Genomic DNA, 23105 nt, shown 5'->3' with positions numbered 1-23105 from the left:
TGCCGCGTTCTCTCCAGCGTCTCGGCCCTGACCGAGTCAGATTCCCAGCAACTCCTGACGGTGAGGTGCTCATACCTGCTCTTCTCAGCTCAGCCAGAAACAGGTTCTTGGCAACTGAGAACCTGTGTGACTCGATGGATGTCATCTTGGAAGCCAAGAGTTTTGAAAGTGGTCAGTTACCAAACCGGTTAATACCATGGTTACAAATGAAGTGCCGCCCTGAAGCAGCAAGCACAGCTGCCCTGTCTCGAAAACTGTCTGCACCCAACTCTGGAAGAAGAGAGCCACGGTGCATTCAGCACTGTCGGCATAAGGACGCTTCTTGAGATGACACCTGGGCGGTCGGATGCACATTCACCCAGGTATCTCACAAATAGTCCCACCTTGTTACACTGACACACTCCAGCAAGTAGCTCCTGGCAAAATGCAAGGTGACCTTGTAAATATGCCTACTTTTATACGTTAACTATCACTAACATGATTAGGTCTCTTCTGCTAGTGAGCTCACCAGCATCTTTCTGTTCCCACGTTTCCAGCTGGGGTGGGTGCGATGCTCCAGGTGATGTGATGATGAGGCAGGACTTCCAGTGCAGTTTGGGGGTTAGATCTGCCCAGTTCTGAGTTCTGCACTGGTGGGTAACCCTGCACTGTTCCAAATGCACAGAAAATGTACACACACACTCATCCACGTTTCCTTGTACCTCTTAGCAGTAGGACAGGACTTCTGCTCAATTTCCGTCTTTACAGTAATGTCACAAGCTGAGGTTGTGCTCAGCCTGCACCCTTCCCCCCCCACCCCCCACCCCCACATACACACACCACGGCAGCTGCTCTCCACCCTGGGCTCTGGGGTAGAAGGAAAATCCACGCCTTACCTGCTTGGGCAGCTGTGATCAGGGCCGTGTTCCCCTCGTTGTCCTGCCAGTTGACGTCAATGTGGGGACACTCTGCTAAGACCACCACAGTATCCACAAAGCCGTGGTAGCAGGCGACAATAAGGCCGGTCTGGAAATAAAGAGGCAAGTGGGTCAGAGGAGCAGATCCCAAGCATCACCACTGCAGAGCCTGGAGTTCCCCCAGCCCCCCAGGGGCTTGACCAGGAGGACCCCAAGTCCCAGTTCTCTGCTGGCAGTTTAGAGCAAACCAGCAGTCTGTTCATTCTCAAATGTTCATTGAGCTCGGACTACCAGTGCCCGGGAAACACCAGAGGACCAAGGTCGCTGCCTGTGTGGGACGTGCCTGCTCAGGGGAAGAGGTTGGACGCAAACTGTAGACCTAGCCTGTGAGTGACAGCGTGTTAGAAAGTGCACTAGGCCAAGGGAGGTGGCTGCATGCAGGGCAGGGGCAGCTCGGTCTTAGAAGGAGTGCGGGGATGGGCCCACTGGGAGGCACTGAAAAGATGAGGAGTGAAGAAACAAGCCCAGGGGACATGGAGGGAAAGGTCCAGGCAGAGGACGTGCCCAGCCCTCCCACAGACCAGCCAGGAGGCCTGTGGAGCAGAATCGAGAGCGAGAAGTCAAGGGAGCAATAGGTCCTGGGAGGCCACAAGGGGTTGGGGCGGGGGGCGGGGCTTTTGTGCAGTGTGATAGGAGCATTCTGAGCAGTCGGGGCCGACTGTCTGCATGACTTGGGCTGCTGGGTGGAAAACAGACCCTAGGAGACCAGGATGGAAGCAGGTAGACCAGATTGGGGGTGCAGGAGACAAGTTGGGGGTGTAGTATAATAAAAAGTATTTGGTCTTTGTCCCCAGTCTGGACACAGAGCTCCTGGGTCCCTTAGCATTCACTGTTTTTATACGCTAATAAGATGACTCTTGTGGGGAGGGGGGGGTGCTTCAGGATGGGGGCTGGTCTCTAGAACATCTACCATGTGATTGGAGGGTTAGATCTTTCAGCCCTACCCCCCACTCTCCCTCGGGGAGGAGAGAGGGACTGAAGATTAAGTTCAATCACCAATGGCCAATGATTTAAGAAAGCAAGTCATGTCCACTTAGAGAAATCTCCATAAAAACCTCTAGTGGAAATTTTAGGCTTCCCACTGAGACTGACATGATGGCTAAGAGTTACCTTTACCCTACCTTCTGGGGGTCTGTTCTAAAAGTCCAACGTTCCCATGGGTAGCGATTTCAACCTTTTCCTATTTCATGGCACATATCAACTAGTTCCTAAAATCTGCAGCAAACCAAAAAATGTGGTTTTTTTTCCGTTGTGACAAAAAAAAATAGGTATAGTTTTGATTCATTCATACCAGAAGGCTATGGTTGTGTGGGCTGTTGTCATTTTTTTTATTTGACAATTTAAGGGAAAAGAGGTCAGTGACCCTGACTAGTCAAATGGTCAGTCACTGCATGTTTTAAAAATTCTTAAGCCCTGGCTGGCGTAGCTCAGTGGATTGAGTGCAGGCTGCGAACCAAAGTGTCATAGGGTCGATTCCCAGTCAGGGTACATGCCTGGGTTGCAGGCCATGACCCCCAGCAACCATACATTGATGTTTCTCCCCCCCTCTCTATCTCCATCCATTCCCTCTCTAAAAATAAATAAATAAAAAATCTTAAAAAAAAATTCTTGTGGCACACCAGTTTGCCGCAGCACACTAGTTGAAAATCCCTGCCATATTTAAAACTAGTGTTTAGCCATGGTTCCAAGTTTCTGTTTTAACTGGTGCATCTTGGTGCCCCCAACAGAAAAGTGGAAGAGGAGGTACAATCTTTGGCAACCTTCTGACTGTGGCCTCCCCAGAACAACCGCAGCAAGAGACTTATCACAAAGGCAAACAGTGTCCGCTCGCTGCATCCACAGACACCCACTTGCAGACGGCTCCCTTGCTGAAACCACAAATAGTGTTTCCTTAAATTATAAGCGAAATGTTCATAAAAATAAAATATTATTATTAAAAATATATAAGTAAGCTACCTACAAATGAAAGCCCCTATTAGAGGTCAGCTAGAAATCTGGGCTCTCAGAACACAATCCCAGTCCTGACTGGTGTGGCTCAATTGTTTGGGCATCGCTGGTGAAGGGAAAGGTCACGGGTTCAATTCCCGTCAGGGCACATGCCTGGGCCACAGGTTTGGTCTCTGTCAGGACACATACGAGAGGCAGCTGATCGATGTTTCTCTCTCCCATTGTTTATTCCCTCCCTCTCTTTCTCCTTCCCTTCCCCTCTCTCTAAAAATAAATTAATTCAATCTTAAACACACACACACACAAGCCCAATTTTCAAAGTCTGTACACCATAGAAAAGTAACACCACCAATAAACAAACAAATAAATAATAGTAAGTTGAGGTGATTCTACTTAAAACATGTGTTTGTACCTCAAAAAACAAAAAACCAAAACCTCATCCCTTGTAGGAAGGATGGTATAGCACCAAGATTCTTACAACATCGTTTAGCATATGAACAAATGAAAGGGGTGGGGGAGGAGCAACAGTGGCCATCATCTGAGTGGGTGAACACATCAAGAGGAACATCCTCTGTGAAGTGAATGGGAACACAGGGTGCATGATGGTTAATTTCACGTGTCCTAGTTTTAAGTGTACCCAGATATTTGGTTAAACGTTATTCTAGATGTTTCTGTGGAAGTACTTTTGAGCTGAGATCAACATTTAAATCAGTAGATGTTGAGTAAAGCAGATTGTTCTCCATGATGTGGATGAACCTCATCCAATCAGCTGAAGACCCGACTAGAACAGAGTCAGAAGGAACTCCGCCCTTGGACTTGGATTATAACTCTTTCCTAGGTGTCCAGCCTGCCAGCCCACCCCGAGGATTTGGGACTTGCTGAGCCTCCCAACTGCATGAATCAATTCCTTAAAGTAAATTTGTGGCTGTGTGTATCTACAGATATCTATAAATATATATAGTTACACACACACACATTGCATCGGTTGTGTTTCTCTAGGGACCCCTGATTAATTAATACAGGGTAGGTGTGGAAGGAACACTCTGGAAGAACTATTTTCATTTTTTACACTCTATGTTTCTATACAGGTAGAATTCTTTAAAACAAACCTTTATTTATAAGGGACTTACATGATGTTAATTCACAATGAAGAATAAGTAAGCAAACATGATGTTTACATTAGTAATGTTCTCAATAGGAAATACACTTGTGTAACAATCACATAAACCACTGTGAGGAGGGGAGGAGGGGAGGAGGACGGGGCGCGTCGGGCAGCAGAAACGGAAGCTGACAAACAGCCAAGGGAAGAAGCAACACAAACCCACAGGCAGATGGCACAATAATAAGATAATTAATCCTGATCATCCAGAAGGAAAAGAATATTACTCATGTTCAAATGTGAGAAAAAATTCCATCTTCTGTAACAATTTTTTTCAAGTTGAGAACCAAGAGAATAAACGTCTTCCCCATAACAATACCACGGACAGGGATGGGGGCTGTGTGTGTGGCTTTAGGGAAGAATTTAGGAAGCCCTGTCTGCCAGAGAGGTATTTCTAAAAGGAGGCCGTGCATTGCCGTCAGCCTGAGTGCAATTTGTTGAAGTGTGTTCGGTAGGCATAGTGTCAATAATGTTGTTCGTAACTAAGCACCATGATGAGAAAGTAAATTCCAGGACTGGAATTTATTTGATCGACGCTGATCGCTCCCACGTGGCCGCACGCTGTCGCCAGGGTTTGGGTTCTCCCCAGCGCCAATCCCAGCCTCGGTTTCCCACGCCTCCAAGCCTGCGCATGTGCAGTGGCCTCTGCCTAGACTGCCCTTCCTCCCACCCCACAGCCTTCACCTATAGTCTGCCTGGCACATGTCAGATCCTCCTGCGAGTCTGGGTTCAAGCCCCTTCTCACCCAGTTTCTGATGCTCTCATTGGGCTGCCTTGCACACACCACTCCTCCCGGGAAGATGGGCACATCTTAACCTTGCTTCCCCAGTGCCTGACATCTACAAGACAGACACTCCATAAGCATTTGTTGAATGAATGAAATGTCCCTGAAATGGTTCAGTGCCACCCACTTCTCACAGTCTCACAGTACTCAACTTACTCTAAACTGAGGAGCCGCCACAAGGTGCTGTGAGCTTTGAGCTTGTTATCTGACTTCCACACTCAGGTTTGGGAATCATCTAAGGTCCCAGGGAAACCTCAAAGAGGAGAGCTGCCTTTCATGTGCTAAGTGTCACTCTAGGCTGGTGCTGCCAGATCTGGAGCTGGAAAATATAGATGTGAAAGCAACAGCCAAAAGCAAAGAAAATGGAAGTGGGCTCATGAATTCGACCCTGGGGGGTGTGGGAGGGGGTAACAAGGGGACTAAATTGTAATGGAAAAAAATATTTAAAAGGTTACATTTTTAAAAAAATAAATAAAAGGCAATAAAAAAAAGAATTCAACCCTAAGGAATTCATTTCAGGGACATCAAAAGTATGTCAAGAGATCTATATAAAGATCTGTAATTGCAAAAGCCTGAGAACAACCCAAATATACATCAAGATGATGACTGACTAACCACGTGGTATGGGACCCTACGTCGTCCCCAACAGGAATGAGGTTGGAATGCAGGTGTCGATGTGAAAAGACCTTTGTGGGATACTGAGTAAAAATAACAATAATAACAACCACAGGTTGGAATGTGATATGATATGACCTCTTTTTGTGTGAACTTCTAAAATGTGTGCACGGCTCCTGTAACGGCTATGTTCATAAAAGATCTTTTATTTTTCTAAAGGGAGATGAAAAATTTTAACTGGCTACCTTCAAGGCACCTAAGAGAGGATGTTTTAAGGCCTTATTTTATATTTTGGATCCAGCTCAATGTCCTTTCAAGGCACATACATTTTTTCATTGTATCAATAAAGTTATTTTGGCAATGAAGTTGCAGGTGATACTTATATTTTTATTCATTTTTCTGCTTCAAATAAAGAGGTGGCTAATAAACTGTTTTTAATTAAGAAAAACATTACAAAAGATAAAATGTATAAAACATATCAGGAGAATTCTTACAAAGGCAGGGCTCACCTAGCAAACTTTGGATAAGGAGTGGATAAATTCAAGATTGTCATAATTCAGAATGACTTCGCTTTAGACTAAATTGTGCATAAGACGTGAATGTTATTATCACTGCAAATCCCTTGTTAGGGTTTGACATTTTAGACTGTCATTTTAGGAAACTACTCTGTTCAGCTACAGTCTCTCTGCAAACCCAATGTGTGTGCATGTGTGCACGTGTGTGTGTGTGTCAGAGGTGTCATCGAAATTTCCCAGCACTAGCAGTGTTTTCCACACAGCTATCCCACGAGCGCTCAGTGATAGAAAACCACACCTGTTTAACAAGTGACCTGAAGGCAGCAACTGTCATTAATGATGGCATGTTCCTCTCGCTGTTTATGCACTTCGTCTATCTGAAGTGAATCCTGGGATTTTTACGATGGCTATACAAAGCTCAACAGAGAACTTGAAAGAGAAAAAACAGAATGGAACAGAGCCCCATGAGGAAGGGCTTGTGTAGGGTGTGCCACACGGCAAGGATCTTGGCGAGGGTCTTCCCACCACAGACTCAGAGGACCTGCAGCCCAGTCACGCCCTCAGACCACACAGGCCCAGCTGACATCCGATGGCAGCATCCTGAGAGGCCCTGAGTCAGAACTGCCCGGCCAGGCTGCCCCGAGTTCCTGAGCCAGAAACTGAGAGAACAAAGGAGCACTAGGTAATACAGACAATGAGTCGTAAGGATGGACGACTATTGATGACACCCAACCACAACTTTCTGAAACCCACACACATCAACAACCTACATTTCTGTCCTGATAACTGGATCCTCAGATTAAGGTTGAGTATATGCTTCTGTAAAGAAATATGCAATGCAACAAAATGTTCTAGCATTTCATTAATAATCAAACATTGTGATCTACTAGAAAATATGCTAGGTACAGTGAGATATAATTAGAGCCACAAACAGCTAAGGAAATTTCCCCTTTTGGCTTAAACCAGGACTCACTATATTCTCAGAAGGCATGAAACCAATGCTATTTTTTTTATTTTTTCAATAATCTTCTCTTGAAATTAGAAAAACAAGTTAAAGAACATGTTCTACTATACAACCTTACATGTGATCAAACAAGAGTAAAAAAGAGGTATGTGAAGAATTTTAGTCATGAGGAAAGGCTTAAATTATAACAAAATGAAGACATATATATACTTTAATAAACAAGTTTATAAAATTATCTATTGACAACGCATTAAAAAAACCTAGGAAGAAATGCATGATTTCAGTAATGATTGATTCTGAATGATGTCATAGGTGACTTCTTTATACTTTTCTGGAGTAAAAAGTCCCCATTTTGTTCTTCTTATGAATACTTCTACTTAATCATCATAAATTTTAAAAATTTTAAGGAAGAAAAATTCAGACACAGCTTCCCGGTCTCTCACACGACCAGTAGGCCCCAAGTCTGTAGTCTGGGAGGGAACAATACAAAAGAGACAACGCTGTGTCTATCCTTTCCTGGAGTTGGGGAGGGTGTGACTTTCACCACCAAATATGCAACTGATAAATAAAAAACAAATTGGACCTATCAAAATCTACAGACTATAATCAGCTTTATGAATTCCTTGCAAAAACACTCTGTAAACTTTCGAGAAAGGCATCCAAGTTGCCCATTACGTCAGCATCCAAGGCTGAACCCTTGCTAGATGCTCAAGCGCACTCGGCCACCAAGAGTCTCCCACTCCGGAGCTCCCCCACCCAGCTGGCCTGCTAGAGGCTCTCGGACACACGCATTCCTCTGTATCAGTCAAACTCTACAACTGTTTTCAGGACAATTTTTTCACAAATCTTGGGTCTGTGAGGCACAACTGCTGTTTTGTGTCATGTGGTGTGGTATTATATTATACCACCCGACCCAGTGGGTGGAGACTGGACATCCTGGCTAAGTATTCCCCCAAATAACTTCATTTTTGCATTCTGATTGGTTTAGTTTGACTCTGGCCACTCAAAGTGGGGTCCAAGTACCACAAGTCCATTGTCTGGGAACATGCTAGGAATGCAGAAGCTGAGACCCCAGGCCAGACCTCGTGAGTTGGAGTCTGCATGTTCGCCAGCCCCAGCTGGTCTATAAGACACAAAGTGTGGGGCACGCCAACTAGCAGGGTGAGCTGTCGGGTGGACCGTGACAAGTAGTGGCCATCGCTGCACCTGGGCACCTCAGTTTCTCCTCGGAGATGCTAGAAAAAGAGCTCAGCTTGCTTTTCCTGTTAACTTTTGCTTTCACTAGTTCTTCTTTTAATGGGGAGGTGCGTCCTTTTTCTTGGCATGCCCAGTCGCTGATCCTTCACCATGCATCACCACTGGGCCCACTGGGAGGGGTCACAGAGAGTGGGTGGGACCACAAGAGTTTGTGGTTTGTATCTGCCTTACAGATTTAATAACATTAGCCTGAAACACACATGACAAAACAAACCCAATGAATAGCAGATTCCTGGGGCAAGACAGTCACATGACTTTCAGAACCCTGCCGTCACCAACCCGTAAGTGTTCATCACCATACAAGTGGTACTCATGGTCAACAAGTACCTGAGCTGGGCATTGAGAAGAAAAGGAAAACTTTGAAACCACACAGTCCCTCCCCTTAGGACACTCAGTCTGGGGGAAGGAGACAGGGATGTAAACAAGGCAAGCAGCCCTTCCCCAGGAGGCTAGGGAGGACGTGGACTGGAAACTGGTCCAGGCTGGGGGCGGGGCTGACACTGACCCAGCTGAGCCTCATTAGCCAAACCTTAGACAGGAGTCCCAGTGGTGCCAGGAGGATGGGCACGGCGTTCCAAACATCAGACAAGCATGTGTGAGGGCTGGGCGCTGGCACGTGGGGAAGTGGGTTCACCTGGCTGCTCACAAAGGAAAGGGGCAGGTCATGAAGTCATGAAGGGTTGACACAGAGGGGCTAAGGAGTCTGGACTGTGTCTGAAGCTGGGAGGGAACCACTGAAGGTCTTTAACTGGATGCATCGTGATCAGGGTTTCCTTCTAAAAACCTGCCTCTCAGATTAAGTTCAGGTGAAAGGGGAGGGCCTTGCCATCTTCTTCTTTCTATTTTCAAAATAGTCATTAAATATTGGGAACCCCCACGCACACCCCACCCCTGCCCTATTTTAACTGATTTGGCAGCTCCTTCGTGATCTAAGATGAAAACTGAAACTGACATCTGTCTGTCTGACTCAGAGCTGTCAGGGCGGATGGTTTCAACATAACACACTGGACTTCGCCATGTCCGTTCTCCAGGTGCTCATTAATGTCTTCTAACTTGATTTTTTTCATGTAAAAATTTAAATTATAACCTTTCCCAAATGTGAAGGTTCTTGATATTATTAGTCATCAGATAAAAGCAAATTAGACCACACTGACATACCACCACACACCCACCAGAAAGACTAAAATTAAAAAGACTGACAACACCTATGGATGGTGAGGGTGTGGAACCCCTGTGTGCCCAGCAGGTGGGCGTGTGAAATGGAATGGCCATACTGGAAAACTGCCAGTTTCTCGTCAAGTTCAGCACATGCCTATCTGTGACCCAGCGATTCCACTCACAGGTTACATTCCAGGAGAAAGAAAAGTCTCTCTCCACATACAGACGAGTACAAGAATGTTGAGGGCAGCTTTAGTCATAACAGCCAAAAGTTACAAACCTCCACATATTCGGGGAGAGACTGGGGAAGCACGCTCTGCTCAACCCAAATTTGGGAACACTGGTATTCAGCAGCCAAAAGCGCCCAGTCCTGACACACACAACAAGACTGACAGATCTCAACCACGTTACATCGAACGGGGCAAGCCAGGCACAAAAAGTACGTGCTGTTTGATTCCATTTTATGAAAACCAAGGACAGGTGAAGTTAATCCACAGCGATTTTTAAAAAAAGTGAACAGGAGTATTGGAATGGGGTGTGAGAGAACTTTCTGGGTAATAGAAACACCATATGTCTTATGGGCTGATATTTATATGTATATATTCATTTGTCAGAATTCATGGAGCCAGACTCTGAAAGAGTTACGTATTTCACCAAGTGTAAATTATATCTCACTGCAGTACTGCGAGCACAAAAAACAACTTAGCCAAAGACATACAGATGACCCATAAGCATATGGAAAGATGCTCAAGAACATCATCAGTCAAGGGGGAAACCCCAATCCGACCCACAGTAAGAAACAACTTCACACCCACTAGGATGTTTCTTTTTAAAGAAAAAAAAGAGGAAGAAATTGAAGTGTCAGCAAGGAAGTAGAGAAATTGAAACCCTGGTGCGTTGCTGGTGGGAATGTAAAAGGGGGCAACCACTGGGGAAAACCGTTTGGTGGTTCCTCAGAAAGAAAGCTACACATCAAATTACCATATGACCCAGTGATTCTGCTAGTAAACACACGCCCAGAGCAACTGAAGGCAGGGACCCAAACAGATACTTGTTCACCCATGTTCACAGCGGCACTATCCCTAATAGACAAAAGGCAGAGACAACTGGAGTGTCCCATAACAGATAAAGGGCTAAACAAAATGGGGTGTATGCATACAATGGACTATTATTCCTTTCAATTAAAGAGTGAAATCCTGACACACGAACCTTGAAGACATTATGCTCAGTGAGGAAGGCAGACACAAAATGACAAATACTGTACGATCCCACCTATGTGACAAGTCTAGAATAAGCAGACGCATAGAGACAAAAAGTAGATTAGAGGTTACTGTGACTGAGGGGAGGAAGGAATGGGAAGTCACTGCTCAGTGGTTACAGGTTGTGTGGGGTAATGAAACAGATTTAGAATGAGACAGCAGTGACTGACCTTCATACAATATTGTGAATGTAATACACACCACTGCATTATACAGGGGTTACAATGGTTAAAATGGGAAATTTCGTTATGTGAATTTCCCCACATTTAAAACATTTCATAATGGAATGTGCCAAAAACTATTTAGCACAATACCTCAAATGGATAGTATATCAGAATTATACCTCAAAAAAGCTGTTAAAAATGAGAAAAAAAAGCAACTTAGTGATACACACAGAACAAGAGTAAATCTCAAAACCATTATTACATCATGTGCAAGAAGTCGGGTCCCAGAGCACCGTGCGACTCCATCGAAGTCCCAGTGCTGACCAAACCGCGCCGCAGGGACAGACACCTGAGCAGCTGCCGCCTGTGGTGGGCAGGGCCTCGGCAGAACGGAGCACAGGAGCCTCACCATGGAGATGAGAACGCTCCGCTCCGTGTCGTTCCTGAGCGGGAGGGCTGCACAGGTGCATGGATTTCTCAAAAATCACCCAGCTGTTCGTTTAGAATTTGTTTGCTTTCCCATATGTAAATTCTGCTACAATAAACTACTATTAAATAAACTGTGGTTGCAGAGCAACAAGGCATCGACAGTGCTGTGACAGTGCTAGGGAAAGAGCAGAGCCAGAGGTGGGAGGCCAACCAGAAGGCTACGATCAGAGGCAGGACAAAACATCCAGTCGGGGTTCAGGGATGAACCCAAAAAGATGGCGTCGCAGGCAATGAAGAGCCTTTAAAGATTAGTTGCATCTCTGAGAGCCGCTCAGGGCCTCCCCTTGGTATACTCTGCCCCCACAGCCCTCTGCTGAGAAGAATCCCCTCCACTTGGGTGTCTCAGCGCAACCCGCTCTCACTCACCTACCCACTAACTGCCTGTTGTGGGTTGAATTGTGTTCTCCCCCAAAAGATATGTCCAAGTCCTAATCCCTGGTACTTATGGATGTGACCTTATTTGGAAACAGTCTTTGCAGGTATAATAGGCTGATGATCCTGAGATGAGGTCACCTTGGAGATCTGAGACACAGACACACAGGAGGAGAGCCCATGCACAGATGGAGACAGAGACTGGAGTGATGCAGCCACAAGCCAAGAACACCTGGGGCCGCCGGAGGCTGAAAGGGCACGACGGATCCTCCCCTAGGGCCCTCAGAGGGAGACAAACCTGCTATCACCTTGATTTTTAATTTCTAGCCTTCAGATATGTGAGAGGATACATTTCTCTTGCTTAAGCCATCACATTTGTACTAATTTGTTACATCAGCCTTGGAAACGAACACATCCACATGCCAGCACCACACTCGCCCCATGTCCTCCAAGTACCTCCACTACCTGACCTTCTCCCTCCTCTCCTGCTCAGGATGCTACCCCTGAGTCTGGCCCTCCCTCACCTGCAACAGCAGCAAAAGGCCCCCATCACCTCACCTGCCTCCTGACCTGACTCCCCTCCATCCTCCACACACTCACTCATGATCAAAAATGTCCGTTCCTGCAACTTCCTAGATATTCTCAGGAAGAAAAGCCCAGAGCTGCCCCCTGCCCGCCCTCGTCCCCAGCCTCAGTGGACATCATGTCATTGACACCTGTTGTGCTAGCAGCAGGTATGTTGGATGCATTTGCAAAAGTAAGATCCAACTGTGCTGTGCACTACAATACTCAAAATGCTGCTAATTTGCTTACCTTTTACTCCTTCAGCCATCTACAACCTCAACTTTTAATACATGGAAAAACCTAGCTGATTAGGGAAATGAACAGAATGAACACTCCAACAGATCCCTGCAATGCAAACGTTGTTCCTGCAAAATAACTAAATGCAAATGCAAAAGGAACAAACCATCTGGGCAATTAACACTATCAAAGAGCATCCACATTTGCAACAGAGAGAAGCCCCCCCCCATCAGTCCCCTAAGCTTTCTTTCTGTTCTCTAAAACACTAGTTTTGAGCAAGGCCCACGAGCACTGGGTCCACTCACCTACTCCAAGCCCCTAACTCTCAATTACGGAGATTTCTACGTGCACAGAAAGTGTTGACCCACAGGAAGAAGTGCCAGGGCATGTACCACACTGCAAGTCACGGGCTAATGAACAGCTCCTGCTCCGTGCTGCCTCTAGTGTGTTCTGGTTTCAGATGTGTTCTTCAGAGAGAGTGTGCCTCTTGGTCTTTCCAACATCGACATCACGTAAGCTGATCAAAGGCTCCGAATGTCCATCTGCAAAATTGTGTTTCTGTTGTTGTTCTAATAAAACTGTACTTTTCAGAGCAGGTTTAGGTTCACAGAAAAAAATAACTGAACAAAATTTCCCTGCCTGCAAAGTGTTAATATGTGCAATGATGTCCAGAGTAAAGTAAGGCCTACACTACCTTCAAATTTCAACAGTAGAGCTATAAAAGCTAAGACCGGTCTTTTTAAAAAAATGAAGAACATAATGGGCTAACAGCTAAAGTTTTACACACACACAAAGGAAAATATAGAGTGAATATATTCTATGATATTTAAAAATGTGATATTGCAGGGAAAAAGGTAGGCCTAGCATACTGATTCTTCAATTAACATTCATTACATTGTGATCGCAATATAAATGTTACTTGTTTTCAACTGTTACAATCAAACAACAGATAAAGTCCAGATGTACATGCACATAATTACAGAACTCCAGGCCCTCCCTCTCTCTCTCCCCCTCCCCCTCCACGCCTCCCTCCCCACCCCCTCCAACTTCAGCTGTGTGGCCCTAGGCATGTCATGTACTCTCCAGAATCTGTGAGTAATAAATCCTGCTTTTTGATAGCTGTTGCCAAGGTATATCTTGTAGTCATAACAAGAACCATAAGGGCTAGTACACCCACGGCACTGGCTCTGTCAGGGATCATCAGCATAGGCTGTGCAGGCCCAGGTGAGTGCCCCAGGCGCTCCTGGTCGCTAGCATCGCTACATTGATATGGATCAATAAGGCACTGAAACAACAGATGTGAAAAATTAATGGCATATGTAGAATTATTCAAATGCCAACAGTAATATTAAAGATCAGCATAAATATATAACTACACTTTTTAAATGGGTACAACACAGAAAAATTAAAGAAGAAAAGCAAAGAATCAACAAATATATATAAAATGTATATACCCTCACTAGTAAGTAGAGTAGTGAAAATTTAAAATATTAATGAGACACCATACACTTAACAAAAAAAAAAGATGATGCTTCTGACAGTCACAGAAGATGGATCACTCAGTGACCAGTGTTGGATAATTGCCCTCGCCGTGTGGCAGAAAACAAGGTTGGATCTTTACCTCCCGTCTCATCCCAAAATGAGCCATTAAACATGCCGCCACAAAAACACTGGGAGAAAATTTAGATGATGATTTCTATAAACTTGGCTTTTAAAAAGCATTTTGAAGCCCAAGAGCAATGCTACAAGTCATACAGAAAAAGATAAGTCTGACGATCCAAAAATCTATCCCTTAGGAAAACAATAGTATAAACAAAGTAAAAAGACTGAAAGCAGCTTTCACTTTCAGCTACGAAAAAACTAGCTTCGATCACATCTACTCCTCCATTAAGAACAAGTGCATCGGAATTGAGTTCTTATAAACCTAGTTAGAGGCACCAGACTTCCGAGAAAACCAGGACTTGCAGGCCCAATATGCAAGAAAGAAAGTAAAAGCCCCGAGATGAGCCTCTAGTCTCATCACTCTCCTCCTCGTGGTGTTTGCTGATTCATAAGCTAAAAGTTTGGGGAAGCAAGCAGAGCACAGTAGATCAAGGTCAGAGATGTTAGACAGAGTCTATCACAGTCTCAACGTTAAGGAGAAAAGATTGAAGGTCATGACCTGCTAAGGATGACAGGCCTGTTAACCATGCCACATTTTCTGTAGGGAACTCCTGGGAATAAAGCAGAAATACACCAAAATTTACAGAGACTACAGCCTGCCTACTATCATCTGCCCCACTGTCTGCCAGAAGCAAATGAAATCCTCTCTGGAAGAAGATAGCACCATCTAGAGCTACTTCAATTTTTGTATAAAATGTCTAGCTCTCAAAAAAAATTACCAGACACACCAGAAGATGGGACCAAGAGAAAAATAGGCAATAGAAAACACCTCCAGGAGATACAGATACTGGAGTTATCAGACTTTACAATAACTTTAATTAATATGTAACAGAAAATAATGATAAATGGAGAATTTTGACAGAGAACTGGAATCTATAAGAAAGAATAAAAAATTTTAGAAATAAAATATGTAAAAACTGAAAGTAAGAATTTAAAAAGGAGAAACGGACTGGGCTAAAGAGAGAAATGGTGAACTGGAAGATGGGTTAACTAAAAATGCACAGGCAGGAAAAAAATAATTAAAAAGATAGGAAAAAAGACATGAAAGCCAAATGGAGCAAGTGGAAAGGAACTAACGTTTGTGAATTTGATGTCACTGTATGGGGAAAAAAGAGAATGGGACAAAACAACATTTGACAAGACAGTGGCAGAGAATTTTGCCAAACTGATGAAAGATATGAAGACATAAATTCAAGAAATTCTACAAGCCCCAAATGAGATTTTTAAAAACTGCACACTGGAAGAAGAATGTGGAAGATATGCTAGATAAAGAATAGTATCCTTAGCATATTTCAAACGTTCTTAAAACTCAAGAAGAAAATACAGACTAATCCAAAAAATGGCCAAAGGATATGAAGAAGAAAATCAAAAAAAGAAAATATCTAAATGGCTCATAAACGTGTTATATGAAATATATAATCTGAAACATCATTAATCAAAGTCACATGTATTAAAGTGAGGTATCATTTATTTAACCATGAGTTAGAAAAGATTAAACAGAGTGAAAATAACTAGCATTGGCAAAGTATAGTAGGAAAAGCTCTCTAACACCTTGCGAGTGAGCATATGTAGGTTCACTCTTTCTAGAGGGTTATTTGTTATGTGTATGTCAGGCAGGATAAGTTAGTTCACGCAGCAGTAACAAGCAATCCGCAATGGCTTTTGACAAACATCTACTTGCTCACAGGGCATGTGCTCTCAGGTGGGCTGCTGGTCTTTTCCATGTTGTTTTCCCTCTAGAACTTGGGTTGATAGATGAACCTCCTCCTGGAATATTGGGAATCTCATAGCAGAGGGAAAGGAGACTTCGGCAAATCATATGCTGGAGCTTAACACTGACAGCCAAAGTTATACAAATCAATGCTCATACTGAACTTGCCAGAGAAAGTAGCATGGCCAAGTGTGACGCCATGGAGAAAAAACCTACTCCTGCTCCAAGGAGAAGCAGAATTTTCTGTGAAAATAACAGGACCCACCACATGGATCCAAACTCAAGACCCAACAGTTTTCTAATAATTAGATCAATATGCAAGGATATATGGAAATTGTTCCATTACCCATCAACTAGAAATAACCTCAGTGCTACCAAGAAGTCATAAGGTAAATAAATGAAAATATCCAGAAAATAAGATGCATTGCAGTAGTTAAAATAATGATGCATAGTTGTTGACATACAAAGACCTCAATAAGCTGCGAAGGAAAAAAGCAAATTACATGGACCATATTACATTAAATGATTCCAATGTTATACCTAAAAAAATTATCTCTAAGACAGGTGATTTTTCTCTTAGGTATTTTATTTTTCTATGCTACCTGAGTATTTTGCTGTATGTATGGTTGACTTTTAATGTTTTAAAGACCAACAGAGCTATTTTAATATTTTAAATAATTAAGATGTACAGTGTGATGAGAATACAGCAAAACAGGCGATTTTCCATAGCCTACTGATGGAAGGAGAAATTAGTACAATCTTCCTGGAAAGCAAGATGGCCTTTAAAAGACTCATACTCTTAAGTTCAATAATATGCCTTCTAGGAATTAATCTAAAAGGGAATGTTCCAATAAACTAGGACACCCACTCATCAGGGCATTACGTCTATAGCAAAATTTCAAAAACAACCAAAATGTCCAACAAATGATTAAATAAATGATGACATGTGCAGAAATGGGTTTTTAAAATCAAGATTTCTAAATATAAATGGGCTCAAAGTATGCTTATAAGAGAAAAAAAAAAGACAGAATCCAAACTCTTACTTACAGGGTAAACTTTAGAAATAGGTAGACCGAGAGATCACATCAAATGGTAACTTTATTATGTCTAGTAGTTTATAGTGTAGAGCTCTAATTTTTATTTTCTTCTACTTGATCCCTCTTTCTTTCTTTCTTTCTTTCTTTCTTTGACAAGTCAGGGCCACATGGGGCCATTTTATTGCAGTTAAATACCTTTCTCTCTATTTTTGTCCATTTTTCCATAAAAGAGTATACACATAAATATTTCTATTAGAAGCAAGAAAAAACATCTACTAAATGTTAGTGTTCAGTGTCAAAGGTAAAGGAGTAGGGGTGGTGTGATCATTAGGGAAAATCAAGCTCTCTCCAGAAGGATCTTCACAAATCACTAAGATCAGAGACATTCTGCTTCAATGAAAACTTCAAATGTCCAACTTCATTGCCTCTTGAAATTCAGCAAGAGAAGATTTTTCCAGCCTCTTCACAGAGCACATACTGCTGCTCAGCCAGGAAACACATGAATAATGTCCTAATAATGGAAAGGCATCGTAATAGGCCCACATTTGCACTGCTGTTAAGTTAAAAGCTAAGAAGCAAATGAGTAATGACCTGGAACATGTAAATGTATTGGAAAAGGGCCACATTTACACCGGAAAGGTCTTTCCCCATTTGAATGTCCGACTACAGGAGACTAATAACAATTTCCTAAATTATGAATTAAGATAACACACAGGAAAAATTATACATGAAAAGACTGAAGATGAGAACCATTCTGTTGGACTGAATATAGTCATGAACTGCGTGGAAAAGAAAGAGAAGAATATCTCTCTCTCTCTCTCTCTCTCTCTCTCTCTCTCTCTCTCACACACACACACATACACACACACACACACACACACACACACACACACACACACACTGAGTTACAGGGCCTCCATGCACACTGTATTTTTAGTACATCAGACTCAGTGATTTCCAACCACGTAAAGAGACGCTGGCTGTGACACACCAGCACCAGCCCTTTCTTTCTCCCTCACAGAGGAGTGCATTTATGTATTTCTTAATGTCACATGGTGAAAAGAAAGAAATACCACTCAACATGGCACAGAGCACAGCTGATGAAGAAACTCTCAAGACCCACAATTCTGGGTCTCTATCACAGACTATATTATACTGCCATCTGTGAGTTCCTTGTGGACAGAGCCTCAGGGCTTGTCCCCCTGTGCTTCTCCCTCAGGAGCCTGGTGTGGAGAAGCCATCGGTAAGGATCTGGGAAGTGTGACTGATGGAGGTATCTGCTCCAGGGGAGGAAGGAGGGGAGGGGCCCTAGCAGGGAGGCTCAGAGGTACAGTCCTGTATCCTAACCCTAGAACCACAGTTCCGATTCATTCATGCCCCACGTGGTACCCTCCACACCAGGTAGAAAACCATCAAACATCACAGGCTAGCACCTTCTCTTCCTCAGGTCACCCCAAATACCTATTAGGCAGGCCACTTGCTGGTCAGCTGGATCATGGAGGCTGACAGAAGAAGCCACAAGCTCCCCAGGAAGTGCTTTCTAGTTCTAGGGCTTTCTCTCCAGGTTTCCTTTCACAAGGGCAAAGCCTCATGCTCCACAGACCCACAGAGTCACATTCTTAAACTTCCTGTGTCAAATGGAAATGACCACTCACGCTTAAAATCAGATCTAAAAAACTGAGGCTTAAAGACACTAGAAAAGCAGCCCAAATGTGGATTTGTCAACGAAAGACAATGTTTGTGAACCTCAGTTTCCAACACTCCATGCATCCACGAAATAGTTGATGATTCAGTTATACAAATATTGAAGAGGTTAATCCTATGAAGCAGAAAGTGACAGACGAGGGAGCTCACCACAGTCAGTCATTCAGAACCTCTGGCCTCAGCCCTGGCTGGTGTAGCTCAGTGGATGGAGCACAGACCTCTGAACCAAAGGGTTGCTGGTTTGATTCCCATTCTAGAGCACATGCCTGGGTTGTAGGCCAGATCCCCAAAAAGGGGCAAGTGAGAGGCAACCACACATTGATGTTTCTCTTCCTCTCTTTTCCCCCTCACTTCCCTGCTCTCTAAAAGTAAAAAATAAAAAATTTTTAAACTTAAAAAAGAGGAACCTCTGGCCTTAAACACCTGTCCCCTTGAAAGAGCACCAAATTTCAAAACATTACTAGAACTTGCACTTCTGAGTGGAATTAGGTCTTTTTTCTTCCATTCTTACTCTTCTTGCCCAAGTCTCCTTCTTTCTTTAAGTCCCTCAGCTTCCTCCCTTCATTCTGCTCTAGCCCCTCTGGCATTCTGGTTGTTCCAGAATATCCCAGACATTCCCATCTCACGGTCCTTTGTCCTTACCGCTTCCTCTGGACCACTGCTCCCGCAGATAGCTGTGCCACAAGGCAAGACTTTCACTTCCTCAGAGTCTTCACACTAAGGCTCCCCTCAGCAAGGAGGGGGATGTCATCAGCCCATTACTGACAACATCTACATGGTCTGCTTTACCTTTCCTCCTCAGCACGGAACACTCCTTCGCTTGCTAAGCACTTCACATGTGTTTTAATCATCCTATTTCCTGTTTCTCTCCCCCAAAAGCAGGTGAAGTCCATATGAGCAGGACTATCTGTCTTGTCCAGTGCTAGTGCATGGTGCAGGACATAGAGATTCCGGGAAGGCAACTTCATGCAGAATCAAGAAGCATGTTTAATGCAAATTGTTTTCTGTGTTATTCCTTTTAAAAGGAAGAATCGCACTGTTTGAATGTTACTAGTTAATATAACTCCTTTTGCAGTCAAAAATGTATGCACTGTTTTTGGTAGACTGTGCATTGCTCTGTCTTGCTAGGCATGAAATGGGTCATCTCTGACTCCTCATCAGCTTCGTTATCAATTAAACTTCCACTGAGCACGTGGTGGTGGCCTCCACATGTCCCCCTGGCCCCTGATAAAAGTGAAGTGATAATCATGAGAGGAAAACTGTGTGAAAAGTGGAGAGAAAGTGTCATGCCTCCTGGGGTTAACCTCATATTACATTTTTAAAAGTACAGCTTGTCCTATCATGAGTATTTTCCCAGAGGAAAATATAGTCAAATGTTAAAATTCTAACAACAAATACTCCAAATGAGAAGTGTTGACTGTGCTGGGAACTCTAATTAAGGGCTTTTCTCATTTTATGGAATAGGAGCACCTCAGAGGAGCTGGTAGATAAAATTTCCTACTAAGCTGCACATTCTTCAACTTTAAAAAAACAACTGACAAGACATGGCACTGGCCAGAGTGTTGGAGAACTCGCTACTGATGGACCAGCACGTGAATTTTAGCCTCGGAGGCTGTGTGGATCTGTTGGACCTGGGTCCAGGTAGTCCCAGTGATGGGCTGAGCCTGGCCGCATCCAGCAGGGTATCCCAAAGAGGCTGAGAATTTAAATGCTTCATGGAACCATCACCCTAGCCTTCAAGTTTCAACGTGAAGTCATTGTTGCAGTGGATTCTCGGGCCACAGCAGGTGCCTACCTTGCCTCTCAGACAGTAATGAAGGTGGTGGACTTCAGCCCCTACCTACCGGGTACCATGGCTGAGAACGCAGCAGACCGTAGCTCCTGGCAATGGCTATTGGCTCAGCAACACCAAATCTGTGAGCTTCAAAACAAGGAACACATCTCAGTAGCAGCTGCCTCCAAGCTGCTCTCCAACATAGTATATCAGTGTAAAGGCATGGGGCTGTCCGTGGGCCTCATGATCTGTGGGTGGCATAAGAGAGGCGTCTACTACATGGACAGTGAAAACCAAATCTCAGGGGCCAGCTTCTGTGTAGATTCTGGCTCTGTGTATGCACATGGGGTCATGATCAGGGTTACTCCTACGACCTGCAGGAGGAACAGGCCTCTGATCTGGCCTGCCAAGCCATCTACCAAGACTCCTGTCAGAGGCCTACTCAGGAGGTGCAGTCAACCGCCGCCATGTCTGTGAGGGTGGCTGGATCCGAGTCTCCAGTGATAAAGTAGCTGATCTACTTAACGAATTCGATGGATCAACCCCCTGAAGGAGGGTGGATGTAGCTGTTGTGTTTCTTGGGACAACTATTGTTGGTCATATGGGAACAGTTCCCCATTCTATAGTGGAGGGGTCTCCAATTGTACTGATTGTTTGTTTAAGCCTTGGTGCATTGACCTCTATGTGCTAACCAGTTGCTAATGAGCTGCTGCAGAGGAAATGATTTGTTTTACTTTCGTGGATGTTAACATTACACTACTCAACCTAAAATAAAATAAAAATAAAACACTTGACAAAACTTTTAGTAAGAAGTGGCAGAAGAGAGCAACCAGGCATGCCGAACACTAGATCCTTGTACAACCTCGGGAATTTGTCCATGCACAAAAGCACTCACGTCCACAACTCAAACGATTTTGCTGACTTTATTCTCCGTTTCTGTGATTTTTCAATCAAGGAGTGACTTTTCCCCTGCACCCATCAAGGGGGTATTTGGCAATGTCTGGAGACATTTTTGGTTTTTGCAAGAGGGGGCGGCAGCAGGGGGAGGTGCTATGTGCATCTATCGGGTAGAGACCAGGGATGCTGCTCAGCATCCTCCAAGGCGCAGAACAGATCCCCACAACAAAGATGATGCAGCCAACAACCATGAGCATTGCCAAGGTTGAGAAGTCTCAACACAATAAAGGCCGTCAATGAGAAACCTACAGCTGACATCATAACCAGCGAGGAAACACTGCAAGCCCCTTCTATAACATCTGCTACACAGCAAGGATGCCCACACTCTCCATTTCCAGTCAACAGTACTAGAAGTACTAGTCAGAGAAATCAGGCAAGAAAAAGAAGCAAGAGACATCCAAATCGAAAAGGGAGACATAAAATTATCTCTGTTTACAGATGACATGATCTTAGAGAGAGAGCCCTAAAGACTGCATCAAAAAAACTCTTAGAACTAATACACAAGCTCAGTGAAGTTGCAAGGTGCAAAATCAACATGCAAAATCAGTTCCCTTTCTTTACACCAACCAAGCTCTGGGCACAAAGGAATTCAAGAAAATAATCCCATTCACGATAGCATCAAAAAATAAATTAAATACTTAGGAATAAATTTAGCCAAGAAAGTGAAGATTTGTACACTGAAAACTATAAAAATTGATGAAAGAAATTGGGAAATGCACAAACAAATGGAAAAATATCTTGAATTTTTTCCGATCATGAATTGGAAGAATTAATATTGTGAAAGTGCCTGTGTTCCCCAAAGCATAGACTGATTCAGCACAACCCCTTATCAAAATTCTAATGGCCTTTTTACATTAATAGAAAAAGCAGTTCTAAAATTTGTATGTAACCACAAAAGACCCCCAAATAGCCAAAACAATCTTGAGCAAGAAGAATTGAGTTGAGAGCATCACAATTTGTGATTTCAAATGATATTACAAACCTATAGTACTCAAAACAGTGTAGCACTGACCAAAAAAAAGCCTTATGGCACACAGATCAATGGAACAAAATAGACAGCCCAGAAATAAACCTAAGCATGTACAGTCCATTAGTTTTAGACAAGTCACCAAGAATACACAATGGGGAAAGGATAGTGTCTTCAGTAAATGGTATTGTGAAAACTATATATCCATATGCAAAAGAATGAAATTGGACCAGTATTTTACACTATCCACTAAAATCAACTCAAAATTATTAAAGCCTTAAATGTAAGACCTAAAACTGTATTTTTAAGTAGTTTTAAAATCAAGAGTATATAACTAGCAGCAAGAAACAGTTTCCCAGTTTTATCTGGCAAGCTTCTGTGTGCAACAAACTCTACCAGACTGAAGGGGATATAAACAATGATGCTAAGGATCTTTGCTCATGGAGTTTATCAAGCTTCGAGAGAATATAAAATAATCATTATAAAAGGGAACAGAAGGAAAGGAGTTTCCTAAACAAGTTGCACGTGGGAATTCAAAGTCAGAGAAGCCACCAAAGAAAAAGGGAATGGGAGAAGTCCATGGGGAAGGTGACATCTGAGACGGACTTGCAGTTCAGAGAGGGGGTAGGTGTGTGTTCCAGGGGGAATACGGATCTGCCAAGGCTGTGAGAGCCCAGCCTCTGCAACACAAATGGAGACAGTGGAACATCAGGTATTCAGCCCCACAATGGTGGGGGGCTAGAAAGAAGAGTTTGCAAAGATGATGCTGTTGTAATACAAGCCACACATAAGAAAATAATTAGGAAGTGGTAGCAGAATAGAATGGAAAGTGTCCAGATACAAGAAACCAGAG

The 23105-nt window shown here is 43.6% G+C and overlaps 1 protein-coding gene and 1 pseudogene across 1 annotated transcript in view; one reads left to right on the top strand and one right to left on the bottom strand.

Moving 5' to 3' along the window:
• The window catches only part of ANKRD33B (ankyrin repeat domain 33B), a 63315-nt gene that overhangs the window by 27551 nt on the left and 12659 nt on the right, over positions 1 to 23105 (bottom strand). The window contains exon 2 of the mRNA XM_045847872.1: positions 876 to 1005. Within this exon, the coding sequence (XP_045703828.1) occupies positions 876 to 1005 (130 nt within the window). The remainder of the gene's footprint in view (positions 1 to 875; positions 1006 to 23105) is intronic.
• On the top strand, positions 20099 to 20878 carry LOC123824617 (annotated as a pseudogene).

The sequence above is a fragment of the Phyllostomus hastatus genome, unplaced genomic scaffold (assembly GCF_019186645.2).
Source record: "Phyllostomus hastatus isolate PE091 unplaced genomic scaffold, TTU_PhHast_1.1 phas_contig_58, whole genome shotgun sequence".
Taxonomy (NCBI): Eukaryota; Metazoa; Chordata; class Mammalia; order Chiroptera; family Phyllostomidae; genus Phyllostomus; species Phyllostomus hastatus.
The sequence above is the reverse complement of the archived record's forward strand: the minus strand, read 5'-3'. Positions and strand labels throughout refer to the sequence as shown.